This window comes from Podarcis cretensis, assembly GCF_951804945.1.
Source record: "Podarcis cretensis genome assembly, chromosome: 3".
Lineage (NCBI taxonomy): Eukaryota > Metazoa > Chordata > Lepidosauria > Squamata > Lacertidae > Podarcis > Podarcis cretensis.
In genome coordinates this window covers 107,833,069-107,859,630 of record NC_137172.1, presented here as the reverse complement: position 1 = coordinate 107,859,630, position 26,562 = coordinate 107,833,069, and the positions used below count along the sequence as shown (strand labels likewise).

Below are 26,562 nucleotides of genomic sequence, written 5' to 3'. Positions count from 1 at the left end.
TCAGAAATATGCACAAAACTGGAAGACTTTGGGACGAAGGCAAGATGAAAAACCAATGGAGCAAAATTGCAAATAGTTGTCTGCCAAGACACCATTAGAAATGGATTGTTTAATACATGATGACCCTCCTGATTAAACAATAAGACGGGTTCTAAGATATGACTGTTCATTAATAGTATATTAACTCACTGAATATTATAGTAATAGTATAATAGTATATTAATAGTATATTATTAGTATATTAGTAATAATAGTATATTAACTCACTGGGAAAGAAAGGGATTGAAATTAGGATGTTTATACCCACAAAGGCTGCATAACAGAGCATCCATTTAAAGCACTCCCCAACCATAGAATCTTGGAAATTGTAGTTTATTCTCTGCAGAGCTAGAATTCCCAGCACCCCTGACAACAACAACAACAACAACAACAACAATAATAATAAATTTTATTTATATCCCGCCCTCCCCAGCCGAAGCCGGGCTCAGAGCAGCTAACAGCAATGAAACAGTACAAAAGTACAACACAAACAACACTCTAAAATCATTCATTATAAAATTAATTCAAGCCACTGAATTCTTTTTTTTTGGGGGGGGGGTGGTGGTGCTTCCAACATGTTTTAAATATGTGGTGTGTATGCAGGCAAAGCCTGTAGCAGACTTTATAATTTAGTTATGAGTCCTTCCAACATTTGTAGTCACTGGCTGGGGGTTGCGGGAAAGGCTAAAGGTGACCCTCTCATAAGGCAGGATGAGGTAGCTGACTTGGCAGCAGATTTTGAATGCCATTGCAGGCAGTAAATGGTCCGTTGGATGTGATTTATGGTTTTTTATATATCTCCATGGTGGGGCTGCTCTTCAGATATTCTTCTTAATGCCCAGACATTTATTGGGCCATCCCTAGGCAGGGATTATACCACTTTCTCAAAAACGTTTGCCTTAAATTTGGCTGTGTTACCGCAAAATATTGTTTATCTCTCAATTTACAGTTCAGCTAACTAAAACAAAATGGATCAAACATGTGCATATGCATTAATGGTCACAATGTTCAATCTCTTATTGAAATTGGTGCTTGGAGAGTAGTTCATGAATAAGTCATTAAGAATCATAAAAATGAAACTTAGGTAATAATGAATCTTAAGACTGCAAACCTGTACCACTTGCCTGGAAATAAGTGACACTGAGTTTAACGAGCTGTACTTCTAAATAGGCACTACCTCCTTCCCTGGAGGTGAAAAGCTAAAAAATAAATAAATCAAAAATCTGGAATTTGGAATGTGGAATGTGGAAGAAATTTCCATTCCAGCATTCTTTTTTTTTTCTGCCTCTGAGGTAGCTCCCACACCATCAGCTTCCCCCTGAAATTATTCATCTAAGCTCCACTCCACTAAGAGAGCAACTTTAATCTGTACTGATACCAGGTGGGATACACCATAAAACTGTTGTAGGGGGACAAGGACCATAATAGGGTCTGCAAGGCCCACCTGACCTACACCCAACATCATATATGCAAAGTGCCCTGTGTGGCTCTTTGCAAATTCTGATTGCTGATTTGCGGTGCTTGAGAAGAGCCGCATGTGGCGCTTTGAAGCCCCAATAGCCAAGCTGATTGTCGGGCCTTCAAAGCACCGTGCACAGTCTAATTTTAAACTTTGGGTGAAAATGGGTCTCCTGAATTCAAAAGTGATGCCAAGTGATGGACAGGCGAGTATCCCTCCAAATCTTTCAAACCTGGCCCACAGAAGTGGGGGGAGATAAGGAATTAATTTGTTGGCAGGACCCAACCCCCTGCCCTATTTCAGATGCATGCCCATAGGTAAAGGTAAAGGGACCCCTGACCATTAGGTCCAATTGTGGCCGACTCTGGGGTTGCGGCGCTCATCTCGCTTTATTGGACGAGGGAGCCGGCTAGGTCATGTGGCCAGCATGACTAAGCGAACCAGAGCAGTGCACAGAAACGCTGTTTACCTTCCCACCGGAGTGGTACCTATTTATCTACTTGCACTTTGAGGTGCTTTCGAACTGCTAGGTTGGCAGGAGCAGGGACCGAGCAACGGGAGCTCACCCATCTCGGTCAGCTATTTCAGATGCATTCCTTTAGCCTTGTTTAATTGGACACACTTGGTATATAGAGCTAAGATTCAGTGTTGATTATTTGCCATTGTGTTTCTTTAATAAGCCTCCTGGAATAGGTGTATCAACTGTGAGCTGAAAGTCGGCACAACAAACGATAGGCTTGTGATTTAGTGGCTCTGAGCCTGTTTTATTTTGGTGGAGACCGTCAAGTTTAACAAGTAGAAAATCTATTCACTCTTCCTGAGGCCAGGAAGGAAGAGTAATGACTCCTTTACTATCTCAGAATTTAATTGGTGCTTTTAAACTAAAGCTTAATTCAACTCTTTCTATTAAAGGATGAATAACCTATGCAATTAATGGCTGCCCGTTCAACAAGCTGATGGTTATTTTTTGGCTCCTTATTTATTGTGGGTGAGTGTTTAGCTACTGACAGACGGCCTCCGACAGCTTAATTTCAGGATGCGGGCCAATTTGAAGATAGCAGATGAGAAGAGTTTTGCCATAAATTACGGAAAGCAAAAAATATTTCCCCTCTTTCATGGAGTAGGGGGGGAAAGGAATTGCCTGTATATCACATTTCCTGCTGATGCAGCTTTTTAATGGCTTAAGTTATTGACCTCTGGGAGGTGGGGGTGTGTAATGGAAATGCTGACAGACTGTAAACCAAATGCGTACGGCTTTGGTGGTGGGGACTGTAATTAGGGATACATAAATATGCTTCAGCTATTACTTGGCAAGAGCAAGAGCAAACAAACTGCCATGACTGTGTGGCCAGGGAACTGTCTACTGAGGAAGAGTGACCGACCCTTGAATCCTGCACAATGCCCCTCCTTTAGTCCTTGAATATTCTCCAAAAACATTTTAAAATAAATTCACCATTATTACAGAACTAGTAAAGGTAAAGGTAAAGGGATCCCTGACCATTAGGTCCAGTCATGACCGACTCTGGGGTTGCAGCACTCATTGCGCTTTATTGGCCAAGGGAGCCGGCATACAGCTTCCAGGTCATGTGGCCAGCATGACTAAGCCGCTTCTGGCGAACCAGAGCAGAGCACGGAAACACTGTTTACCTTCCTGCCGGAGCGGTACCTATTTATCTATTTGCACTTTGACGTGCTTTCGAACTGCTAGGTTGGCAGGAGCCGGGACCAAGCAACGGGACCTCACCCCATTGCGGGGATTCAAACCGCTGACCTTCTGATCGGCAAGTCCTAGGCTCTGTGGTTTAACCCACAGCACCACCCGCCACGCTACAGAACTACATGTTACCAAAGAGGATGATGGTGGTAGCATCAACAGCAAACAGAGGTGGAGCAATACAAATCCCTGATCCGCCATGCTGGAGAGGCAAGGTAAAAAGGTAAAGGACTCCTGGATGGTTAAGTCCAGTACAAGGCAATTATGGGGTTGTGGCGCTCATCTCACTTCAGGCTAAGGGAGCCAGCGTTTGTCCACAGACAGCTTTCCGGGTCATGTGGCCAGTATGACTAAGCTGCTTCTGGTGCAACAGGACACCGTGATGGAAACCAGAGCACATGGAAATGCCATTTACCTTCCCGCCACAGCAGTACCAATTTATCTACTTGCAATGGTGTGCTTTCGAACTGCTAGGTTGCCAGGAGCTGGGACAGAGCAATAGGAACTCATCCCATTGTGGGGATTCAAATTGCTGACCTTTTGATCGGCAAGCCCAATAGGCTCAGTGGTTTAGACCACAGCACCACCCTTTGCTCAGTCTTGACTGACAGTGGGGAAGATTTGCTGTTGGCAGAGAAATCACGCCTGCAACGAGTGTCCCAATACACTCAAATGTTGGTAGGCAGAAACTACTTGCAGGGGCACCCCCACTAGCAAAATGGCTACTGCTGGTGGCATGCATGGGGGGGGGGGGATAAGAAAATGGCATGAAAAAGTCATGCACAGGATAAAACAGCCATCAATCCCAGCAGCTATTGGGAGTGTTTGGGAGCAGAAGAGATGGAGGAGCTTGAAAGTTGGAGGAGGAGGCCAGAGAGACTTGCAGAGGAGTTTGAAGACAACTTTGGCTGAAGCTATGGTTTTCCCAGTAGTGATGTATGGAAGTGAGAGCTGGACCATAAAGAAGGCTGATCGCCGAAGAATTGATGCTTTTGAATTACGGTGCTGGAGGAGACTCTTGAGAGTCCCATGGACTGCAAGAAGATCAAACCTCTCCATTCTGAAGGAAATCAGCCCTGAGTGCTCACTGGAAGGACAGATCCTGAAGCTGAGGCTCCAATACTTTGGCCACCTCATGAGAAGAGAAGACTCCCTGGAAAAGACCCTGATGTTGGGAAAGATGGAGGGCACAAGGAGAAGGGGATGACAGAGGACAAGATGGTTGGACAGTGTTCTTGAAGCTACTAGCATCAGTTTGACTAAACTGCGGGAGGCAGTGGAAGACAGGAGTGCCTGGCGTGCTCTGGTCCATGGGGTCATGAAGTATCAGACACGACTAAATGACTAAACAACAACAACAAAACCTGACCACATGCTGGCAAAAAAGGCAACATGCTGCAGGAATATTAAAGAAATATAATAATTTATTTCCTTAAGAAACAAATAACCATATTGGCGTTATCCATAACCATTTTAGTCCACAAAGAAAGTGGTTCGCTAAATATTGTTAGAAAATAATACACGTTTTACAAACAACATACAGAAGCAGAATGCCAAAACTAACAGCTACAGCTGCATATAGTTAATTATATGTACAGGTAAATAAGTTTTTTATTGAACTCTAAAGTGATAAAGTCGGTCGGCGCACGTGGTTTCTTCTCGCTACATGTTTTGCCACTTCTGTATTGTCCATAGCTCTTTGCGACTGCCGCCGCTGGTGCTGCAGAAGGAATTGGTCCGGGAGGAATTGAGATTGCATTCCTATACTCAAAGATACACTTGCTGGAGAACGGCAGGATTCATTGTAAGCAGCGCTGAAACTTGAGGTGCAATATCATGTACATGCGGGTTGGGTGCAGTGGTGGATGGGGCCGTCAGTTTGTAGGGAAGGAACAGACAATGAGGTCTGATGATAACCTATCAGGTGAAAGGGGTGGGAATGTCACTACAGGCTGGCAGGGAGAAGGGTCTATGCAGCATTCTCTGATTGGCTCTCGCAAGCCTGCCTGGGTGCGTGGGAGATCACACGCTGTTTGAAACGGCAAAGGGTTGCACGCACAACCTGAGCTTTTCCACAGAACTAAGGTCCTCTCTCAAGCAATTGTGGTCCTGGCATATCGACTGAGTTTTAAGGTGCTGAGAGAGCGTATGATTTGACTAAGCTGTGCCAAGGCTGCAGTAGCATATGTTGTCTCTTGGCAAACACTGGATCACTGAATAGTTTTTTAGATGGACGCAGCCTACCAGTTGTTCTTTAACTGTTTAGATCCGTCATAGGCAAACACCGGCCCTCCAGATGTTTGGGACTACAATTCCAATCATCCCTAGCTAACAGGACCAGTGGACAGGGTTGATGGGAATTGTAGTCCCAAACATCTGGAGGGCCGGAGTTTGCCTACGCCTGGTTTAGATAACAAACTTTCGTAAGTTCATGGTGTAGGTCACAGCAATAATTGATCCATGTATGCTTCTTTGGATAAACATGATACCCATGTTTAAATCTCAGTAATCTTTTCAGCATTGTGCTTAGAAAGGGACATCTGTGAAATTATTTTATGTGAAATGTAATTGGACTAGGACATTTTTACCAAAGTGCGAAAGTCATGCCAGATTTTTGTTGTTATTGTCCTTGTCATAAAACCAAAGCAATTTTTACATTGGTTCCAATCACTAAATCCTTTCCTTTAAGACTTCACCTCCACTGACCCCCTACAAATCTTTTGGGAAACTATTCAGCTACACTAAAATAATAATTTAAAAATCCACTGTTTTCCCAGGCTGAGGCTGTTTTAAAGAAAGGATTTGGAATAGGATGGGCGAAATATTAGATAGCTTTTGTTTCTCTGTTTATTCACCCCGTAACAATCTCAACAGGGTTTCTAAGCATTTCATACCACATATATTTGCACTTGTTGTGCATACCGATAACAGCGCAGACATTTTCCTATGATTAATAGGCCACTGAGCTGTGGCAGAGAGGGCAGAAGTTGTAATTGCTGATTTCTTGAGCTTGTACGCAGTGCTTGCAAATATTGCACATCCAAAACTGATACTCTGTGATGGCCCTTCCTGTAGCAACACAGGTTGGGAGCTTCCCTTCTCCCCTGTTAAAAGAAACACAAAATGGATTTTTTTTTTTTTTGAAGGAAGACCATCTACAGCATGCCTCATATTGAACAGTGTTATTGCTAGTGAAAATATGATCAGTGCTATTCAAAGCTATGTTTGTTCACAGCACCAGTGTACAGCTATTTATTTTTTAATTTGGAAAAATTACAGTGTAAAACTTACTTGATTTGTAAAACATTGTAAATATCTTAAGCAAGCAATGATAAAGAATGAAAGAAGATGAAAAAGAAGAAAACAGAAGGGAAATAGATACAGAAAATATATAAGGGAATGAAAGAAAAAGAAAGTTTGTATCTACATCTACATCCTGGTGCATAGCTGATAAATCATAAATCATATGGCAACTATTAGCAGCTTTAGTCATAATATGTCAGAAAAATCTTATTAATGAGAACAACACAAAGGGCTGAGCATTGTCTTGAAATATCCAGTGATTTATGAATCAACTCCAATGCTCAGCGGTCAAATCTGAACATCCTTGAAGCTCATGCCTTGTTACTTTTATAGTAAGCAAACTAAGCTAAAAAGAGAGATTCCCAAATCAGTTGTAGTATTGCATTTTATCAGGTGGTTTAGCAAATTTCTGATTAATAGCAACCACATGTCCAGGTGCTACTAATGAAAAGGCAGGGAGTTCGCGTTTTAACCTCTATCAAAAATTAAACATGAATTGCAACTTACAGCATAGCTACTTTTAGCAACATTCGGCTCACAGAGAAAACATATATTATATTTTAGCCATAATGGGAATAAAAGCAGCAAGCTTACTCTTCAAGAAGACCCTCCAACTCTGACTTCTTGTTATCTTTAGGGAAGTGTTTTGTGAATATTTGCAGGGCAAGCTCTTCATACTGGTGCTTCTGGTCTGGGAGAGAGTTTTCCAAAGATTCCAGTTTAACAAAAGCTTTTGAGCAGATAGAAAAGGCTCTATTGGCACATGCGCAAAGAGCCAACAAGGAATAGATCTCTATTGCAGGAATGATGTCTTCGTAATCCCTCAGGTGAAGGGCTGCAAACAAGAGAACGAGATCTCAGCATACTTGCTTGCTACACTAAAATAGGCAGTAGTAGTAGTACATGAATCCTATTATTGTCATTCATTCACCCTGGTCCACACTCTTCGTACAGAAAGTTCCCTTTGCGCTAATGGGAATGGTTTGGTGCAAACAAAATGGAACTGCATGCATGGATAGGCTCCTCCAGTTAAACAGGAAAATCATTTAGTAGGAGGGAGCTTCTGTGAACATTGGAGCTCTCATACTGGCATTGAATTGCAAGTGCCTTAACTGTAAAAGTGACAAGGTTTCCTCAGATCTGCTCAGATCTTCATGCCAAAGAACCTGGGAGGAATGTAGGGGTTTCAATGGGCTTCCCACTGTGCAAGAGAATTATCTCCTGATTTACAGACGATAAAAGGGCAATTGAGAATGGTTGGGAAAACTCTGCGAGTACCTGGAGTTAGTCAAATTGACGGATTTAATAAGGAGAAAACCTAAAATTATGGTCAAGAAACAGTGGGATTGTCTAAATGAATATTTACAAAACCAGAGCTCAGTTGCCGAAATTTGGTTGTGTTTAGACCAATCTTGTGAAAAATATAAAGAATGTAAAGTGAAAAATTAAGGAAAACCTATAGGAAGGATATGAAGAACAGAGGTTATAGCGACTGAAGTATAAAAGACACGTGGCGTAAACGGTGGAAGTCTTCTTAAAACATTTTAATTAAGGTTGATAGCTTGCAAGATGGAAATATATAGCCATATGCAAGCATATATCTAGAACTGTTGTTTATGGCAAACACTTTTCTATTTTCTAAATTTCTGTTTTAAATCTTTCTTTCTTCTTTTACTCCTTTTTTGTTTATTCTTTTCCCCCTCCCCCTCTTTCTTTCTGAATATTGCTTTGTAGATGTATAAATAATTATGTTTATGTGTATATGTATTAAATTTGTTCTGTATTTCTTATTTGATTTTTTTGTATTAAATAATAATAATAATAATAATAATAATAATAATGGCAATTGAATACATTTGGTTAAGGAACACATGTCTAATCCATTTAAAAGGATGAGCATTTGGAATCCCACAAACTACCCAGCAGTTTCATAACAACAAGGAATCCTACCTGTCTTCATTGCTGTATCGACATAACCTTCATAAAGCTGCCTTTGGGCAAGTATAAAAAAATGGTAAGCCTCAGCTCCTCGCCAAGCATTATCGATCAGGCGACTATCTGAAGAGAGAACATCTTCCTCAAGCAGACCAGCTAAAGCTGAGGTAGCCTGGAAGCAAAGACAGAAGAGAGGGAAGAAAGCATGAAGGGAAAATAGTTGTCTGCGCTATTAATTTATAATGCCCATTTTCAGTTTTCACTAGTGAAGATGGCTGCTTCAAAATGAATTTCAAACACTGTATACGCAATACCATTGCCAATGTCTTTTGAATATAGCAGCAACACACACAGTGCTCTTGAATAACAATTAAGTTACCTTCTCCAAACTCACGCTCACAGAATAAGGTATGTATATCCTAAAACTAAACACATTTGTTTGGATGTGGAGCTCTGATGCAGAGATTGGCTTTCCCATATTCCACAGGTGAGAAACTGGATCTGGCCAGTGGATGGATCCTTTAATCCCCTCTGACCCCCAGTGGGCCAACTCTGAGTCTCTCAGCCCCACTCACCTTACAGAGTGTTTGTTGTGGGGGAGGAAGGGAAAGGAGAATGTTAGCCACTTTGAGACTCCTTAAAGGGAGTGAAAGGCGGGATATCAAATCCAAACTCTTCTTCTTCTTTGATAGGTGAGAGGAGCCTGTTTAACAGGAGGAGGAGGAGGGTGCTGTGCACAATGAAATAACAGCAAAGGGGTCAAGAAGCTGTTTTTACCCACAAGGTTGCCCTTTCTCCTGTTTGCTAAGTGAGATGTGTCGCTGGGATTATTTTTGGTGAGATCTTCTACACAGGACTTGTTAGCGGAGGAAATGACGGCATGAGGTTTCTGCGGCAATCCTGCCTGTAACCCTTTAAACCCTTTTCTGGATCTTTTACCTTTGTGAAACTACATATTGTTCTAAACAGCAATTTTTTTAAAAAATAAATGTGAGAAAGATCGATTTGTTGCCATCCGTTCTAGAGACATTTTTCAAAATGCTTGCTTTCATGTTTGGTGGGCGATCAGGCATTTAGGCACCGTACCTCTGAAATTTTCCCCTTGACTTTCCCCCTCTGCGCGTTTTTCATTTGTTCGTGATATTGTTCCACCAGTAAAGCTGACATCACGTAGAGCTTTTTTACACGCAAAGGCTTGGACCTCTTTTTAGCCTCTTCGTCTGCAATCTTTTTAAAGAGAAATTTCAAAAGAAATGAACCATTAAAAAACAAAAACAAAAAAGATGAAGTTTATTTTTGTTTTCTGTCTACAGCTTGAGAGTGAAAGCCTAAGGCTCATGAAATAGAAAGTATGAAACAATATGCAACTTTATACCTTATTTATAAACCCCAGCCAAACTTGCTACTAATCATCTTCCCCTCTACCCTGCAAGAGCAGCTGCATCACCACTTATGGAAGCAACCAATATGGTGGAACAGTAATGCTCTGTTGCCCATCCAACAATGGTGTCGCTGCTGCTACCTGGGGTGATGCAACTTCCTAGGGGTGAAGTTGGGTGTGTGCAAGTTGGGTGTGTGCAATCTATTGCTTCTGCTGGTGCTCCCTGGCAGCCCAGCCTCATTGCCCTGGTAAGTGGCAGCAGTGCCGCTGTCGGAAGCGATGCTGCTCCACCATGCCTGACCACTGCACTGTACTTCCCATGGCAGCTGGCTACCCCTCAAGAGGAGAAGAAACAGGACAGGATCTGTCAGGGGACTGCCATCGGAACGGGGGAGGAGGCAGGAGGATACAGAGAGCCTCCGGCGCTTCTGAGAAACAGCTCCTTTCCAGCAGGGGAAAGGGGGTAGCCGGGTGAAGGGAAGGCTCGAAGATGCTATGGAGAGCCCAAACGCCTCACCTAGCCATGCCGGCCAGGAGGCACACGCGCCGCTTCCGTCGCCCTGCTTACGCAGAGGGGTGAAATGTAAGGAGGGGAGGCGGAGCTTAGGGGTGTCTAAGTTCTTATGCTGGGGGAGAAACCGGAAGGGGGCCCTCCTGGAATTTGCAGTTGACTAAGACGGACATGAGCTTTGGGGTTCTGCACTGTAAATAAAGGTAAAGGGACCCCTGACCATTAGGTCCAGCCGTGGCCAACTCTGGGGTTGTGGTGCTTATCTCGCTTTATTGGCCAAGGGAGCCGGCGTACAGCTTCCGGGTCATGTGGCCAGCATGACTAAGCCGCTTCTGGCGAACCAGAGCAGCGCATGGAAATACCGTTTACCTTCCCGCAGCTGTGGTACCTATTTATCTACTTGCACTTTGAGGTGCTTTCAAACTGCTAGGTTGGCAGGAGCAGGGACGGAGCAACGGGAGCTCACCCCGTCACGGGGATTCGAACCGCCAACCTTCTGATCGCCAAGTCCTAGGCTCTGTGGTTTAACCCACAGCGCCACCCACGTCCCCTGCACTGTAAAGAGTTTGCACCAAATAAAAACCTTGAAAAGACAGGTCGGAGTCCTGCCTGGTTACTCGTGAGCAACCACTTCCAAACCTGACAGGATCAAAGTTCCTTCTGTCACTTTTGGTTGAGGAGGCTCTCAAGTCCAAGAGCATCTTTGACATTAAGTCAGCTGCAGTTCTTCCAAAGAACTGATGGAGCCCGCAAAGCACTTTTATAAAGCTGATTGACACTTTTCTGGCCTTTTCAAGGATGATTCCTCCTACTGGCCAATAGTGTCAAGGTAAGCTTCAGCTGGTTTAAAGATGTCAACCGATGGGTGGTACAGTGGTACCTCAGGTTACATACGCTTCAGGTTACAGACTCCGCTATCCCAGAAATAGTACCTCGGGTTAAGAACATTGCTTCAGAATGAGAACAGAAATCGCATGGCGGCAGCAGGAGGCCCCATTAGCTAAAGTGGTGCTTTAGGTTAAGAACAGTTTCAGGTTAAGAACGGACCTCCGGAACGAATTAAGTTCTTAACCCAAGGTACCACTGTATATCTTTTGCCATTTTCAAAGTGATAAGCTTTGGTCAAGGTTTAATTCTGGAAGGTGCCTTGCTGCTAATTTTGAGGAATCCAGCAGCCCTGAATGCCCCATCCTACTCTCTTATTGTGGGTCTGCTGGCATTCAATAGGAAGGAATACGGTAAAGAACTACCTAACCCTGACACTCACACTTGGTTGGAGGCAACCCATGTTTTCACCCCAAATGCAAAATACCACCCCCTTTTAAATATGAACAGAAAATAAACTCCATTTTTTACAACAGCAGCAACAACAACAAAACCTGAAACAAAAAAGTAACAAACATTTAGACACAAGCTGATAGTTCTGTGCAGCCTTCCTTCGGTAAGAGGCCAAAGTATTAATCTTCACTTGAAACTTAAATGTATTGAGCTACTGATGTATTGCTGAAAATACTGCAGCCTTAGTATACTGATTATGTGTTTGTAAGTTCTCACCTAGAGAAGTGTGTGGCTAAAGTCACACACACAGTGAGGAGCTGCTGTTCAGAAAATACATGCCATGCACACCTGTCTGCTTGAAAGCCTAGGTAAAAGGCTTCATTGGATAAAAACTACAGCATATGATTAGAAATGCATACATTTGTTCCCAGAAACAGAAGCAGCATCGTTGTGCAAAGTTAAACCAAAAGCTCCAATACAAAAAGTAAATCGTCTTAATTAATAAGCATTGCATATAATCAAAAAATGCACACATATATTGGACAGTTCATCCACAATAACCGTACCTTGAACATGAGCTTAGCAGCGTCAAAGAAATAGTTGGCTTTACGATACAACTCAACAGCATCAAGGGGCTTGTTCTTTTCTAATAATTGAGATGCGTATCTAGCTAGTAGAGAACCAATCTCTTTCATATTGTGTTGTTTAGCCAGTTCAACAGCTTTACTCCACTAGAAGCAAAGGTAACAAACATTAAGTCAATTAAATACAATTATCTATCTATCTATCTATCTATCTATCTATCTATCTATCTATCTCAAAGGTCCATTCTCTCAAGCAAAAGAGCTCTGCTGCTGGAGAAAATTGGTTCAGGCCTTAGGGCTTTGAAGCTACTGGTAAATCCTATTGTGGTGGAATATTGCAGTGTTTCCCAACCTTTTTTGGGCAAAGGCACACTTGTTTCATGAAAAAAATCTCGAGGCACACCACCATTAGAAAATGTTTAAAAAATTAACTCTGTGCCTATATTGACTATATATAAAGTAACTCTCTTTAATAGGAATCAAATAAACACAAAGAAAGTATTTTATAATTACTTTATTATGAAATAGTAAGTAAACAGAAATATGAAAAATTATAAAATACTTTATTCAGTGCGCAACCTGGGCCTTTTTGGCTGAACACAAAGCTGATATTCTGGCTGGAATCGAAGAAAGACACACACGTAGCTCTTCGTCAACAGCTCTCAGTCTCTCTCTGTATTTAGTTTTTATAGCAATCATGCTTGAAAAGCTCAACTCACAGAGATATGTAGTGGAAAATGGGAGCAATGTCAAAATAGCTTTATTTGCCAGAAGGGGGAACTCCTTGGCAGTTTCCAACCAAAAACTGTCCAAAGGTAGATCAGCAAATCTTAGCTTGAAACCACGATTTTGTCTCAGTTCAGTTAGTTCCTCCTGCTCCTGTAAAGTCATGTCCTTTCCACCAACTGATGCTGAGCTATAAGGGTCCCTAACCCAGTCAAGGCATTCAGTGGAGACTGAAGAGAAATAAAATGACAACTTCCCCTCGAGAGTTTTTAAATGTTTACCTATTATCTCACACAGTGCAGCAGTGTGAACACCTTGCCATTGCTTGGTGAGTGTGAACATTTCAAGATTGCCACTTTCCACGTGTTGATGCCAGAGTTGCACCTTTGAACGGAATCCATTTATTTTATCTGTACTTGTAAGCAGGTTTTCATTTCGGCCTTGCATTCGTGTGTTCAGTTCATTCAGATGATGAAATATATCTGCCAGGTATGCCAGCCTTGCACACCACTCATCACTTGCAAGCAGCTTTGCGTAATCTGACCTCTCATTTGTCAGAAACACTTTAAGTTCCTCCCGCAGCTCATACACACGAACCAAGACCTTGCCACGCGACAACCACCGGACCTCCGTATGAAACAGCAAGGTTTTATGCTTCGCTCCCATCTCCTCACACAAAGCTGCAAATATGCGACTTTTCACGGGTCGTGACTTTACAAAGTTTACCATGCGCACAACATCATCCAACACATGAACTAGGTCTGCTGGTAAAGTCTTGGCTACGAGGGCCTCACGGTGCAAAAAACAATGCGTAACAATCACATCTGGATTTCTTTCCTTCACTCTGCTTACAAAGCCTTTGGTGTGCCCGACCATGGCTGCAGCTCCATCGGTGCAGACACTTGTGCAGTTTTCCCACTTAAGTCCTCCTTGTTCAAGGTATTCTGATGTGACCCGAAAAATTTCTTCTCCTGTTGCTTTTTCTGGCAATGCCTTGCAGAAAAAGAAGTTTTCTCTAATTGCATCACCATCAACAAAACGCACATTGGCCAAGAGTTGAGCATGTCCACTGATATCAGTAGACTCGTCAAGTTGTAATGCAAATTTCTCACTGCTATGGATCTTTTCCAAAACCACACTTTCAATGTCTGCAGACATGTCATTAATACGTCTGGAAATTGTGTTGTTTGAGAGAGGGACTTTGGCTATTTCCTTAGCTGCTTCAGGTCCGAGCATCTCCTCTACAATAGCTTTGCAGGCGGGAAGTATTAATGTCTCTGCCACAGTGTGCGACTTTTTTGACTTGGCTATAAGTTCAGCAACGTGATAGCTAGCTTTAAGACCTCTTTCATTTACCTTTGAGGTTTGTCTCATGAAAGTTGCCTGTTTCTCCGTGTTTTCACGCAGGCGAACAAAATAGTCCGCATTCTTGTTTTGAAGCAAAGGGTGTTTCGTTTGGAGATGGCGTTTAAGTTTGCTTGGGACCATAGCACTGTTAGCTAGCTTTTCACCACACACCACGCACAGTGGAGTTGGTTGGTTTGCATCTCCGGTGAAAGTAAATCCAAATGAAATATAGCTTTCGTTATATTGCCTTGTGCCAGAGAATTTGCTTGAGCTAACCATCTTTGCTTTCTTTTCATGCCCACTCATACTTGGGCTCTCATCTGGCTCCAAATTTTGTTCAGAGTCCAGTTCTTTTCTTTTCAAAAACTTTTCCATCACTGCAGTATCCGGCCATCCAATTGCCACTGACAAACGGATACAGACCCCTTTTTTTTACAGCACAGCTCGCACAAATGTACACGGAACACCCTTTTCGAATTAAAACACACAGTCTCACGAGAGCAAGGAGCAGCGATTTTATATTTTACGAAAAGAAGCCGCTAGTCCTCATGGTGACAGGGTGGAAAATATTTAAAAGCAGAACCACCTTGAGGAAGGTGGAGCCATATCACATCCGGGCAGGAGGCCTAAATTGGTGGAACGCTCAGGCCCCGCTTATTCAAAGAGGACACCAGGCAACGTCTCAGGGTATTAAGAACCCTGAGCTAGATTAATGTCCCCAAACGTCATGGTTTGTGCCAACCTACTGACACTCCACAAAGCTTCTTAACCATGTTCGTATGAAAAAAAGATGGGGTGCTGCGGCTCTCCCAACCCACTAACTACCAGCACGCTTCAACACAATGCCGCGCGCGGCAAGAGCCCAGGCTTTCTGATCCAAGCCGCTTTCCGTAGCGCTTCTGGGCAAAGCCGAGCACATGCTACGAAGCGCCCACACGTGTAGGAAAAGTCCTGGCTCAGCCGCGAGTTGGCGCAGGCAGATGCCGTCCTGGAGGCAAAAGCCGTCACGTGGCGTAGAGACCGGCGCGTAGCCTTGCGTGGGTGGGGCGATAAAGCGGCCAATGGCGAAGGAGGATAACCTGTACCCGATGTGGCTGAGGGGATTTTCTTCCTCCCTCCTTTAAATTTGGAACGTACGGCGCGCGCTCCCTTCACGCCTAGGGGGATTCCCCCCTCCCCTTCCCGCTCTCTCTCTCTCCCTCCCTCCTTTTCTCCACCCACACGCCTCCCTTTAAGGCGCGCGCTCCCTTCACGCCTAGGGGGATTCCCCCCTCCCCTTCCCGCTCTCTCTCTCTCCCTCCCTCCTTTTCTCCACCCACACGCCTCCCTTTACGGCGCGCGCTCCCTTCACGCCTAGGGGGATTCCCCCCTCCCCTTCCCGCTCTCTCTCTCTCCCTCCCTCCTTTTCTCCACCCACACGCCTCCCTTTACGGCTGCTCTGCACGTGCGCGTTGCTGCGACGCTCTTCCAGTCTTTCCCTGCACCGTGGGAGGTAAGTGCTGGCTCCTGACGCGGGTGCGTGCGGCGCCCCCTCCCCCCCCCGACCGCCTTCCTCCCACGGCACACCAGGCAACGTCTCGCGGCACACTAGTGTGCCGCGGAACACCGGTTGGGAAACACTGGAATATTGGGACACAACTCAGTTACAGAATCAATGTAGCTTCTGCTGGTACTCTCAGCGGCAAAACACTACAGGTGTTGCACTGCCAAAGTTTTGGAAAGACTCTATGCATCAGGGTGAGGAACCACTTTTAGGCAGAGAGCCACATCTAGCGCTGGGCGATATCTGGTTTTTAACATTGTGATATATCACCAGCTAAACATCAGGATATACCAGGATATACCAATATATCATGATGTCTGAAATCAAGATGGAGCTACATAGAGGCATTGGCTGGTCTAATCCTTTCGCCTGTGCTAGATTCCAAGGCAGATAATAGCAGCTTGGGGAGTATGTGCATAAGGGAATTGGAACTGGCACAAGGGAAAGTAGAAACACCTTCCATCCCAACATCTCCATTGTTGTAGTCCTGATCTGAATTGTGTTTCTCCACTCTGCCAGCTGCTTTTAGGAAAATTAAAAGGCTGCTGGGAGTTCTGATTTCAGGTCTCTTATGCAATTTGTGGCTTGGCCCTCAGACACAGAGCATAGGAGGATGTACGCAGCTGGTCAGTACAAATCAGTTGATTATTAGAGGTTATTATGTAAAAGCAATCCTGGCTGTTGGGGGGAAATGATATTAGAATGAACCACTATTAGGTATTAGAATGAAATTAATGTGCAAACAACTTTCCAGTTCCGCAACTCCTGTGCTGGGCTTATATTGTTACCTGGTTGAGATTTACACAGATATCTACTGCATCCTTGGGTCTGTTGCACTTGAGAAAGGCTGCTACAGCTTGTTCGCACATACCCACAGTAACGAACTTGTGGGCTATGTCCTGCAGGAGACACCAAAAGCATAATTAAACTGCAGAAGGAGAGCATTATTAGAGTGATCGCCAATTCAGTTGTACTCAAGAGTATAGCCTGACTTTATTGGATCTGCTCTGAGTAGGACTAAATTGGCCCTATGTCTGTATTGTCTAAACTGCAGATACCAACTGCAGATACTTCAATACTAATAAATTCACCATGACATATGCTAACAAGGAGACTACTTTGTCAGATGCATCTGTTCATTTGATGGATGTAGAAGCACAATATCGTCACCATATGTAGTAACTAGCAGAAACTCTAACGTCCTTACCATCTTCTCCATATTTTAGGCACATCAATAAAATTTAATGTAGTGATCAACTGCGATATAATCCCCCCCCCCCCCCGCTTTATGATAAGCAATGTATCACTTTTCTTCCTGTGTCCCCTTTAAAAAAATTTTTTACAGCTGGCATTCTTTCTACCGGGGTTTGGTATTAGAAAATTTAGAGCTCTGAAGAGTGTTGAGAAAGAACACGCCCTAGGATATTTTTGTGTTAAATATCTCATTCACACACACACAAAAGGATACTCTATCAAAGATGTCTGTGTTGTCACTGTCTTCCAAAACTCAAAATGTGGCTTAGGATGAATAACATAAAGGATCTGATTTGTGTAAACCAGTGGTTATTTGCTGGATGAATATCAGGTGTTCTGACAAGCAGAACCATAGGCCCAGATTGAACTAACCTGGCATGCTAGCAGAAACCAGAACAAATGTTCCTGCTGGTACAACAGGGTTTTCCGCCCCTCTCTCTTCCCCCAAAATCCACCTTGGAGGGTTGGGGAGAACCCCCCGAACAGTATGAAGGGGGAGGAAAGATGGGGTTGTTCCATCTGGCTAGCAAAAATGCTTGTGCTGCTGGAACAAGCAGAAAAGCGTGATGCTGTAGCCCTCCCACAAAACGTCATCTTTTGCATGTTTACTCAGATGACTATGCTTTGCTTCCACAGCTGGAGGAAGCAGTGCTTCTGAACATCAGTTGCTGGAAGCCAGAGGAGAGATGGCTCTGTGAGGAGTCCCAGAGCTCACAGGGTTAATAGCTCAAGCGACATGAAGTCCTGTCCCCAGTGTGTGCTGCACATATGAAGGTGAAGTTGCTTTTACTTTCTGTTTTGGCTGCGAAGGAGAAGCAACGTGTCGCCACTCTCTCCTGGCTGTTTTGTTGTTTTTGCTACTGTACATTAAAGCTTTGTAGAATCGAAGAAGCTGTGTCTGAGAGCTTTAAAGGTAAAGGGACCCCTGACCATTAGGTCCAGTAGTGGTTGACTCTGGGGTTGCGGCGCTCATCTCACTTTATTGGCTGAGGGAGCCGGAGTACAGCTTCCGGGTCATGTGGCCAGCATGACTAAGCCACTTCTGGCGAACCAGAGCAGCGCATGGAAACGCCGTTTACCTTCCCGCCGGAGCGGTACCTATTTATCTACTTGCACTTTTGACGTGCTTTCGAACTGCTAGGTTGGCAGGAGCAGGGACCGAGCAACGGGAGCTCACCCCGTCGCAGGGATTAGAACCACCGACCTTCTGATCGGCAAGTCCTAGGCTCTGTGGTTTAACCTACAACGCCACCCGCGTCCCTTTCTGAGAGCTTTACTGCCAGGCTAATAAATCCTTACACACTGGCACACCGCTGCTTCTGAAACTCTGCTGTAGCCAGGAGAAGCAGAATAACTCAGTACCGTGCAGCAAGAGCGTGCTAGACACCATTGCACTTCCAAGGGAAGATGGGTCCGACAGTCAAAACAGACAAGTCAGTTCCCAGTTTCACTCAACAGATGAAAACACTGCACAGGCTCTTGTGCTCAATTCTGCTTGTGGGTTTCCGACAGGTGTCTGGCTGCCAACTGCAAGAACAGGATACTGGACTAGATGGGCCACTGGCCTGATCCAGCTGGCTCTTCGTATGTTCTTAAGTCCCAGGTAGTCATGTACAGGATTACAGCCTGAGGGTGAACATTCGCAATAAGCAGCTTTCCATACTTACAGGAAGCAATTTGTTGTTTTCTGGAAGCGAGTTAGCCAAATCTTCTAGTGCTTGATAGTCTTCCAGCATATAGTAACATTCAGCCAAACGTTCATGGTTTCTGCCTTGTACATAATATGGCACGGCATTTGTCCTATAAGAAGTTGGGCATGGGTGGGAGAGAAACCAGATCTCTGATTATCTGCTTGCTATTGTCAAATTGTCAATGTATTTAATTTCCTAGGGTCAGTGCTACGAAAGGATTGATAACTGCACCAGCAACGAAGTAGGGAAACCACGGAATATATCTTATGCTTAAGTTTTCAAAAGGGACGCGGGTGGCGCTGTGGGTAAAACCTCAGTACCTAGGGCTTGCCGATTGCATGGTCGGCGGTTCGAATCCCTGCGGCGGGGTGAGCTCCTGTCTTTCGGTCCCAGCTCCTGCTCACCTAGCAGTTCGAAAGCACCCTTAAGTGCAAGTAGATAAATAGGTACCGCTTTATAGCGGGAAGGTAAACGGCGTTTCCATGTGCTGCGCTGGTGCTGGCTCGCCAGAGCAGCTTCGTCACGCTGGCCACGTGACCCGGAAGTGTCTCCGGACAGCGCTGGCCCCCGGCCTCTTAAGTGAGGTGGGCACACAACCCTAGAGTCGGACACAACTGGCCCGTACGGGCAGGGGTACTTTTACCTTTACCTAAGTTTTCAAAATGGAACACTTTTTGTGTCTCTTTCAAATAAATTCACTATATATATATATATATATATATATATATATATATATATTCTAATTTACATTTCAAAACCTTAAATCAATGACTTCCCTTCTCTTTCCATGGTTCATTTTTCATACCACACATCCCTGCATATTTTACATGAACTAAACCATTCAGTAATCCATTGTTACATCGATCAGAACTTATTTACACTGTTGAATTTATCTTAATGCTACCAGCGTTTTTAAATAAACACAATTTTCACCCATACTTTCAGTAAACATTTTCCAGTCTTCTTTAAACGTCCATTCAAAACCATTTTTCCTGTCTGTTTTAAACATTTCCTATAACTCATGATATTGTACAATATCATCAAATAAATTCATTACTTAATGTAACTAATTCATCAATCCGAGAGTTACACGGAGGTTAAATGTTGTTCTATATCCAATCCCTGCAGAAGGCAATTAAAAAATCAACAACAACTAATTACCGGTAAGTCTCCCTCCAGTTTGGACAGGAGGCAGCAATAGTCACTTATAGTGTCAAGTTATGAACATACCATTTCTGTCTATCGGCAAAGTAGTCCCCAATTTCGTTGTGTGCCATTTCAAGGAGACTGTCATCTCCGTGTCCCGAGCCGGTTTGCAAAAGCTGCACTACTCGAAATCCGTTCCCTAGTTTCATTCGCAAATCAACGGCAAGGTCTCTGCAAATATATAACCCAAAAATGCAGCTTCACAAAATACAAAGAGAGCCAATTCTAAAATGCTTTATTCATTTAAAAGTACATTTAGATCACCTTTAAAAGGCAGAAGCCTCTCAAGGTGGCTTATGAAACAAAAATATTCAACAGAACACAGGCCTATGGTCCCTGCAAAGACGTTCTGTGGGCCGTAAGGTATCACAGAACTCCTTCTCCACAGGGGACAGCACTTTCTGCCACCATGGCGGGATGGTGACGAAGATTTCCACTGTCATGGTTGTCCTGCTGGTGGTCCTCCTTTGGCGGCAGGACCAAAGGTGAGGTGATTCAGGTCTGTGTCAAGGATGGCCAAGGATCTGCACCCTCTCAAACAGAGCCAGAAACTATGTCAGCCTGAGAGTTGGCATAGTTAATTCCCTCTCACTGCCTCCAAAAAGAAAAAAAAAGAACTCCTCTCACATTCTCTCACTCCACATTCACTCCATTATATTCACTCCCCTCACATTCTTTCTCCCTCCAGCCCTGCAGGTTTCTTAAAGTACAGAGCTGTGGACCAAAATGTTCAAATCGTATCTCAACCATGAAGTGACCGGGTAGCTTTTGGCAAGTTATTCTTGCTAAACCTCAGCCCGCACCTGGAACAATAACTGGCCTGCCTCATATCAGGTTGCTATAAGGATGATGAAGAGGACGTTTGGAATTGCTCTGAACGTTGTATGGTAAAGGTAAAGGGACCCCTGACCATTAGGTCCAGTCGTGACCGACTCTGGGGTTGCGGCGCTCATCTCGCTTTATTGGCCAAGGGAGCTGGCGTACAGCTTCCGGGTCATGTGGCATGACTAAGCCGCTTCTGGCGAACCAGAGCAGTGCACAGAAACGCCGTTTACCTTCCCGCCGGAGCGGTACCTATTTATCTACTTGTGCTTTGATGTGCTTTCAAACTGCTAGGTTGGCAGGAGCAGGGACCGAGCAACGGGAGCTCACCCTGTCGCGGGGATTTGAACCGCCAACCTTCTGATCGGCAAGTCCTAGGCTCTGTGGTTTAACCCACAGCGCCACCTGCGTCCCTGAACATTGTATAGCTTTACATAAATGCACAGTATCATCACCAAGGCAGCTTACTAGGCCTCAAACAGATGTTTTAGTCTATTTTCAGTTGGTTTGCCTGATCTTTCCCAGTTCTGTGCCCATGCCTGGTATTCTTTCTTTTTCATTGGTCTTCCCCCTTTTGAGTTATGCGGGCTTGAAATTTAGAAAGGCAAGTATGGTTTGTGAGGCGCTCACAATTCCTAAATTCACTCACTCAAGATAAACAGCTCTCCCACGATCAATTGTACTGTTGTGCACTCAGGGGATTCTCTTGTCAATTCAAATTTATCCTAGAAAATTACCTTCTGTCCATGTCCAAATACATCCTTTCAGCTTCTTCAAATTTGCCGAAGTAAACTGCCACTTCGGCTTGCCTCAGTAATTCACTCTGGAGGTTGAGAAGACGCTTGACAAACTTGATACCTTGGTAGTTTTTGTAGCGCACAAATGCTTGCTCAGCAGTGTCAAGATCCAATCTCTGGAGAGCCGTTTCAGCCAACAGTCGCCTGTATAAAGAACACAGATGTCTTACCTGGAAAAAACAGCTTCATAAGGAACAGACTTAACAAATATTCTTGGCCGAATTGCAGGAGGAGTCAAAGCAGCACATGGAAGAGCAGCGGAGGCCAAAAGATCTTATGGTTGGGGGGGGGGGAAGCTTTGGGTGTGCAGATAATAGTAGTAATAATAATAATAATAATAATAATAATAATAATAATAAATTTTATTTATAATCCACCCTCCCCAGCTCAGGGTGGCTAACACCAGTAAAATTATAGTGAAAACATAACAGGGGAAAAAAACACAATTTAAAATACAGGTTGAAATGAAATTTAAAATGCAGCCTCATTTTAAAAGTAGCCCATAGATCAAAACCATAAGGGGAGGGAAACATAAGGGTCAGACTGAGTCCAAACCAAAGGCCAGATGAATGGTCTCCACAACACTCAGAAACCTCCAAAGGTTTTGCATCATCCCTGATGGAAGAATCTAAGCTTATTTGAGAAGGACATTCAGGAAAAGATTGCCTCAGGTATCGCCTAGATGCGTTATTCCTTTCTGAAGGTTCCCCATCTGACCTCTGCACTGCTCTCTGTTTCTTTTCTCTCTCTCCCTTAAAATAGGCTACCTGGGCTTGCTGAAACAGCTTACCTACCCACGATGCAGGCCAAAAGCCGCCTAAGGATTGAGAAGGAAAATGTATCACATGGTCCTCAGTGTTCTTTTGCATGCACCAATTCTTACATGACCTATTTACACTTTTGACATATCATAGGGGGTCAAATTTAGCTAGCGGCTCTTATTACTATTGGATGTTTTCACATCAAACTGAGATTATTTTCCTATATAACAGATACCAGTCCAATTCCTCAGCTAATAAAACCTGTTTTATTAACCTAGATTTAACCCTGAAAAGCCATAAGAATATAATCCCTCTAAATAGGAAAGAAAATCCAGGGGGAAAAATGGAATTTTACCAAAGCCTTGGATGTGAATTTTCTTCAATGAACTGGGCAGACTCTGCAATGCCTGCGTTATTTACAATCGCTTGTGCATCTCGTAGTGATCTAATCTCAAAATTAAGTATGCAATCCTTATTAGGGTGTTCAGGATTCTGTAAAATACACACAAAAATAAGTTTAGTGGCTGCTCATTTCCATTGAAAACCACTGTTTTGTAAATTGTATAAATGGAATGTTTTTAGAAGGAGGGGGGAGAAATCTAAAATTTACCTTTAATATTTCATCCAGTAAAACAGATTTAATTTCTAAATCTTCAAAGTTGCAAATGTATCCAGACGTTTGAAGGGGCTCCTTAAAATACAAGTTACCATATAATCAGCAAATCCAAATTATCCTGCAGGATTTCAGACAACAATTTCAATGCCATTTAGGATGCAATCGTATGTACACTTCCTAGGAAACAAATCCCACTGAAATCAGAGAGACTTAATTGTGCCGTTACTCACATTTAAGTGTGCACAGGATTGCAGGCTTTGCCAATATTATCACCAGTTTTTCTGCCTACTCAATTTACTCATGCAACCTCATATCTGTGCTCCCTCTGTATTTGTGAAATGCAGAGGGAAGCCTATGGAGCTCCTTGCATCTTTCAGAAAGTGTCAACCTATTATTGCGGTCGTTTTTGCATTTGCAGTTAAAATTCTCAAGGGGCTGGAGCACCATTCCGACAGAGAGCAGCTACATCAATTTAAGCTTTTAGTCTTAACTGCAGGGACTATGGAGAGGCTTATAACATTCTCTAAACCAGTCTTTCTCAACCTGATGTTGAACTACAACTCCCATCACCCCTAGCTAGCAAGACCAGAGCTCAGGGATGATGGGAGTTGTAGTCCAACAACATCTGGGGACCCACAGGTTGAGAACCACTGGTAAACTCTAATTAACCAAGATGTGGTGACATCTTTTAAGGCTAAGCAACTATCAGACAAATTCATGGAAGATTTCTCAATTTTCAGAGAACTTTCAGGCAGTTCATCTGGTGGCAGCTAGACTGGTGACCATATAACACCGGTCCTAAAGGATCTACATTGGTTCACAGTATGTTTCCAAGCACAAAGTGCTGGTGGTGACCTTTAAAGCTCTAAATGGCCTCGGCCTTGTATACCTGAAGGAGCGTCTCCACCTCAGTTGTCTAGCCTGGACACTGAGGTCCAGCGCCAAGGGCCTTCTGCCAGTTCCCTCCCTGCAAAAAGTGAAGCTGCAGGGAACCAGGCAGAGGGTCTTCTCAGTAGCGGCACCTGCCCTGTGGAACACCCTCCCACCAGATGACAAAGAGATAAACAACTATACAACTTTCAGAAGACATCTGAAGGCAGTCATGTATAGGGAAATTCTTAATGTTTGGTGTTTTATTGTGTTCTTATATCTGCTGGAAGCTGCCCAGAGTGGCTGGGGAAAATCAGTCAGATGAGTAGGGTTCAAATAAAATAGTAACAATAACAACCACCTTTAAATACTAGGTGCTTGGGATTAGCAATAGAGATTGTCCATCACCTTCATTATGCGTGGTTTCCCCAGGGACCAGAAGCATAACATGGGTCAGTGAGAAGTCATGCCTTCAGTGTTGTGGGCCCAACTCTGCGGAACTCCCTCCCACTAGTAAGAAGCCGGATATTCACAGTCCGTGACGAGTTTCAGATGCCTGGCTAAAAACCATTTTATTTAAGGAAGTCTTCACATCATGAATGCTTCTTTGCTGTTTTAAAATTTTCTGATTTTCTTTCGTTTCCATTTCTGAGGTTTAATTTACGTTTCAAATTTTGTATGTTGCATTTCTTTTTTTTTATCCTTGTAAGCTGATTTGAGACCAGGATGGTGAGAAGTGGGATAATTTTGTATAAATGATGATAATTAAATAAGAATTAATATATAATACTCTGCTTGAAAGATTCCAGAGGATTCTGTCTAGCTACTTCTAGAGACAGAATGTTGGACTAGATGAAACTTTGGTGTGACCCAGTATTTTTACTATTACTTATGTAGTTGTTCCACCGTAATGATCCAACAGCTCCACAAGGAGCAAGGTGGTGTGGAAGGAAGAGGAAGAGGCATCCCACCCCAAAATTACTTTGTTCCCTTAATTCATGTTGAAATTCTACCTATTTTCACTTTGCTTCCAGCATTACAAAAACTCCTAGTCAGTCAACCAAGGAATATACAGTGGTACCTCAGGTTACATACGCTTCAGGTTACACACTCCACTAAGCCAGCAATAGTGCTTCAGGTTAAGAACTTTGCTTCAGGATAAGAACAGAAATCGGGCTCTGGGGGCACAGCGGCAGCAGGAGGCCCCATTAGCTAAAGTGGTGCTTCAGGTTAAGAACAGTTTCAGGTTAAGTATGGACCTCCAGAATGAATTAAGTACTTAACCTGAGGTACCACTGTATATGACAAACAATGTGCTAGAAGAACATATGATCTCCAGGTGGATCCGCAGAGAACCTCACCAACTGCCTTCCTCTTATTCCAGCCCCAAAAGATGCAATGGGAGATCATGGACTCCCAATTAAAATATTTGTATTTAATTATTGCTTATTGCTGTACCTCGGGATCCAAGTTTCTGAACACATACATTCTTGTTTTCTCCATCATGGCAAATAACTCTGGATTATCTCTGGCCCATTTCATATCCCAAACATCTTTGCGTTCCAGTTTGAGTTGTTCACCTACTGCTTGGCTTCCTGAACTGTCTGTTATTCGGGTGTCCAAGTCAAAGAAAATCAGCATTCCTAACATGTCTATGATAGCAAGACGGCTGAAAATGAAGGAAGAATGAATGAAAACAAAATAGTCCTTTATCAACGTTCTGTTTCAGATTTGAAATGGCTTACCGTGAAGGTACAATAGACCCTTGGGTTATGTTACTTTCGAGTAGCGTAAACTTCGGGTTGCGAAAGCGGCAAATCCGGAAGTATTTTTCTGGGTTTCGCTGCTCGCGCATGTGCAGAAGTGGCACCTCTGGATACAGATTTTTCGAGGGGTGCACTGACCCCTGAATTAAACTCATATCCAGAGGGTCCACTGTATTTCTTAAACCAGAATCTCAACCACAAATAGCATAGGTAGAACTACATATTAACAGGTAAACACTAAATTCCTAAATTGGCGTTTCTTTCAACATCATAGTAATAATGATAATTAAAATTTATAATACACCCTTCTCTAGCAGGTCCCAGAACAGGTCAGAGAAATTTAAAATTCAGAATTACAAACCAGTTATCAGCTATTATATTTACAAAAAGAGGATGAGCCCTGAAGACACACATCTCAGGTGTCAAAGGCCAGGGTAAAGAGGCAAATCTTCACCATTCTCTGAAAGCTGTAGAATAAAGAAGTCAGACAATTCCACAATTTAGGGGCTGCCACAGAAAATGCCCTCTCCCACCCCAGCCCACCTTTTGAGGGGGGTAGAACTACCCTTAACACCTGGGAGGATCTGTCAGGAATGAGGTGGTCTTTCAGATCTTTGCGTCCTAAGTCTTTAGGGCTTTGAATGCTAACATGAGCACTGTGAATTGGGCCTGGAAACAGACTGGTAGATCAGGCATCTGTTTTAGAATGGGCTGATATGAGTTCAAAAAGCAATCCCAGCCAATAATCTGGCTGCTGCATTTTGGACCACTTGGAAGTTTCCAAATCATCTTCAAGAGCAACATGGCATAGAACACACTGTAATAATCCAATCTGGAAGTTCCTAGAGCAGAATGCTAATACAGTGGAACCTCGGTTTCCGAACGTAATCCGTTCGGGAAGACCATTTGACTTTGGAAACGTTCCAAAACCGAGAAGCAATGGGTGGTCAGCAAAATCC

At 43.6% G+C, this 26,562-nt stretch overlaps 1 protein-coding gene across 2 annotated transcripts in view; it reads right to left on the bottom strand.

The window, feature by feature from the left end:
* Nucleotides 1-4,618: 4,618 nt before the first annotated feature.
* The window catches only part of WDR35 (WD repeat domain 35), a 44,173-nt gene continuing 22,229 nt past the window's right edge, over nucleotides 4,619-26,562 (bottom strand). For both annotated transcript variants that reach the window (XM_079969722.1, XM_079969723.1), the window contains 12 exons: nucleotides 25,296-25,506; nucleotides 22,962-23,042; nucleotides 22,707-22,843; nucleotides 21,531-21,734; nucleotides 19,996-20,142; nucleotides 18,742-18,874; nucleotides 16,609-16,719; nucleotides 12,187-12,351; nucleotides 9,537-9,677; nucleotides 8,466-8,622; nucleotides 7,110-7,350; nucleotides 4,619-6,316 (listed from right to left, as the gene is read on the bottom strand). In XM_079969722.1, the coding sequence (XP_079825848.1) occupies nucleotides 6,163-6,316; nucleotides 7,110-7,350; nucleotides 8,466-8,622; nucleotides 9,537-9,677; nucleotides 12,187-12,351; nucleotides 16,609-16,719; nucleotides 18,742-18,874; nucleotides 19,996-20,142; nucleotides 21,531-21,734; nucleotides 22,707-22,843; nucleotides 22,962-23,042; nucleotides 25,296-25,506 (1,882 nt within the window). In that variant the 3' untranslated portion in view covers nucleotides 4,619-6,162. The remainder of the gene's footprint in view (nucleotides 6,317-7,109; nucleotides 7,351-8,465; nucleotides 8,623-9,536; nucleotides 9,678-12,186; nucleotides 12,352-16,608; nucleotides 16,720-18,741; nucleotides 18,875-19,995; nucleotides 20,143-21,530; nucleotides 21,735-22,706; nucleotides 22,844-22,961; nucleotides 23,043-25,295; nucleotides 25,507-26,562) is intronic.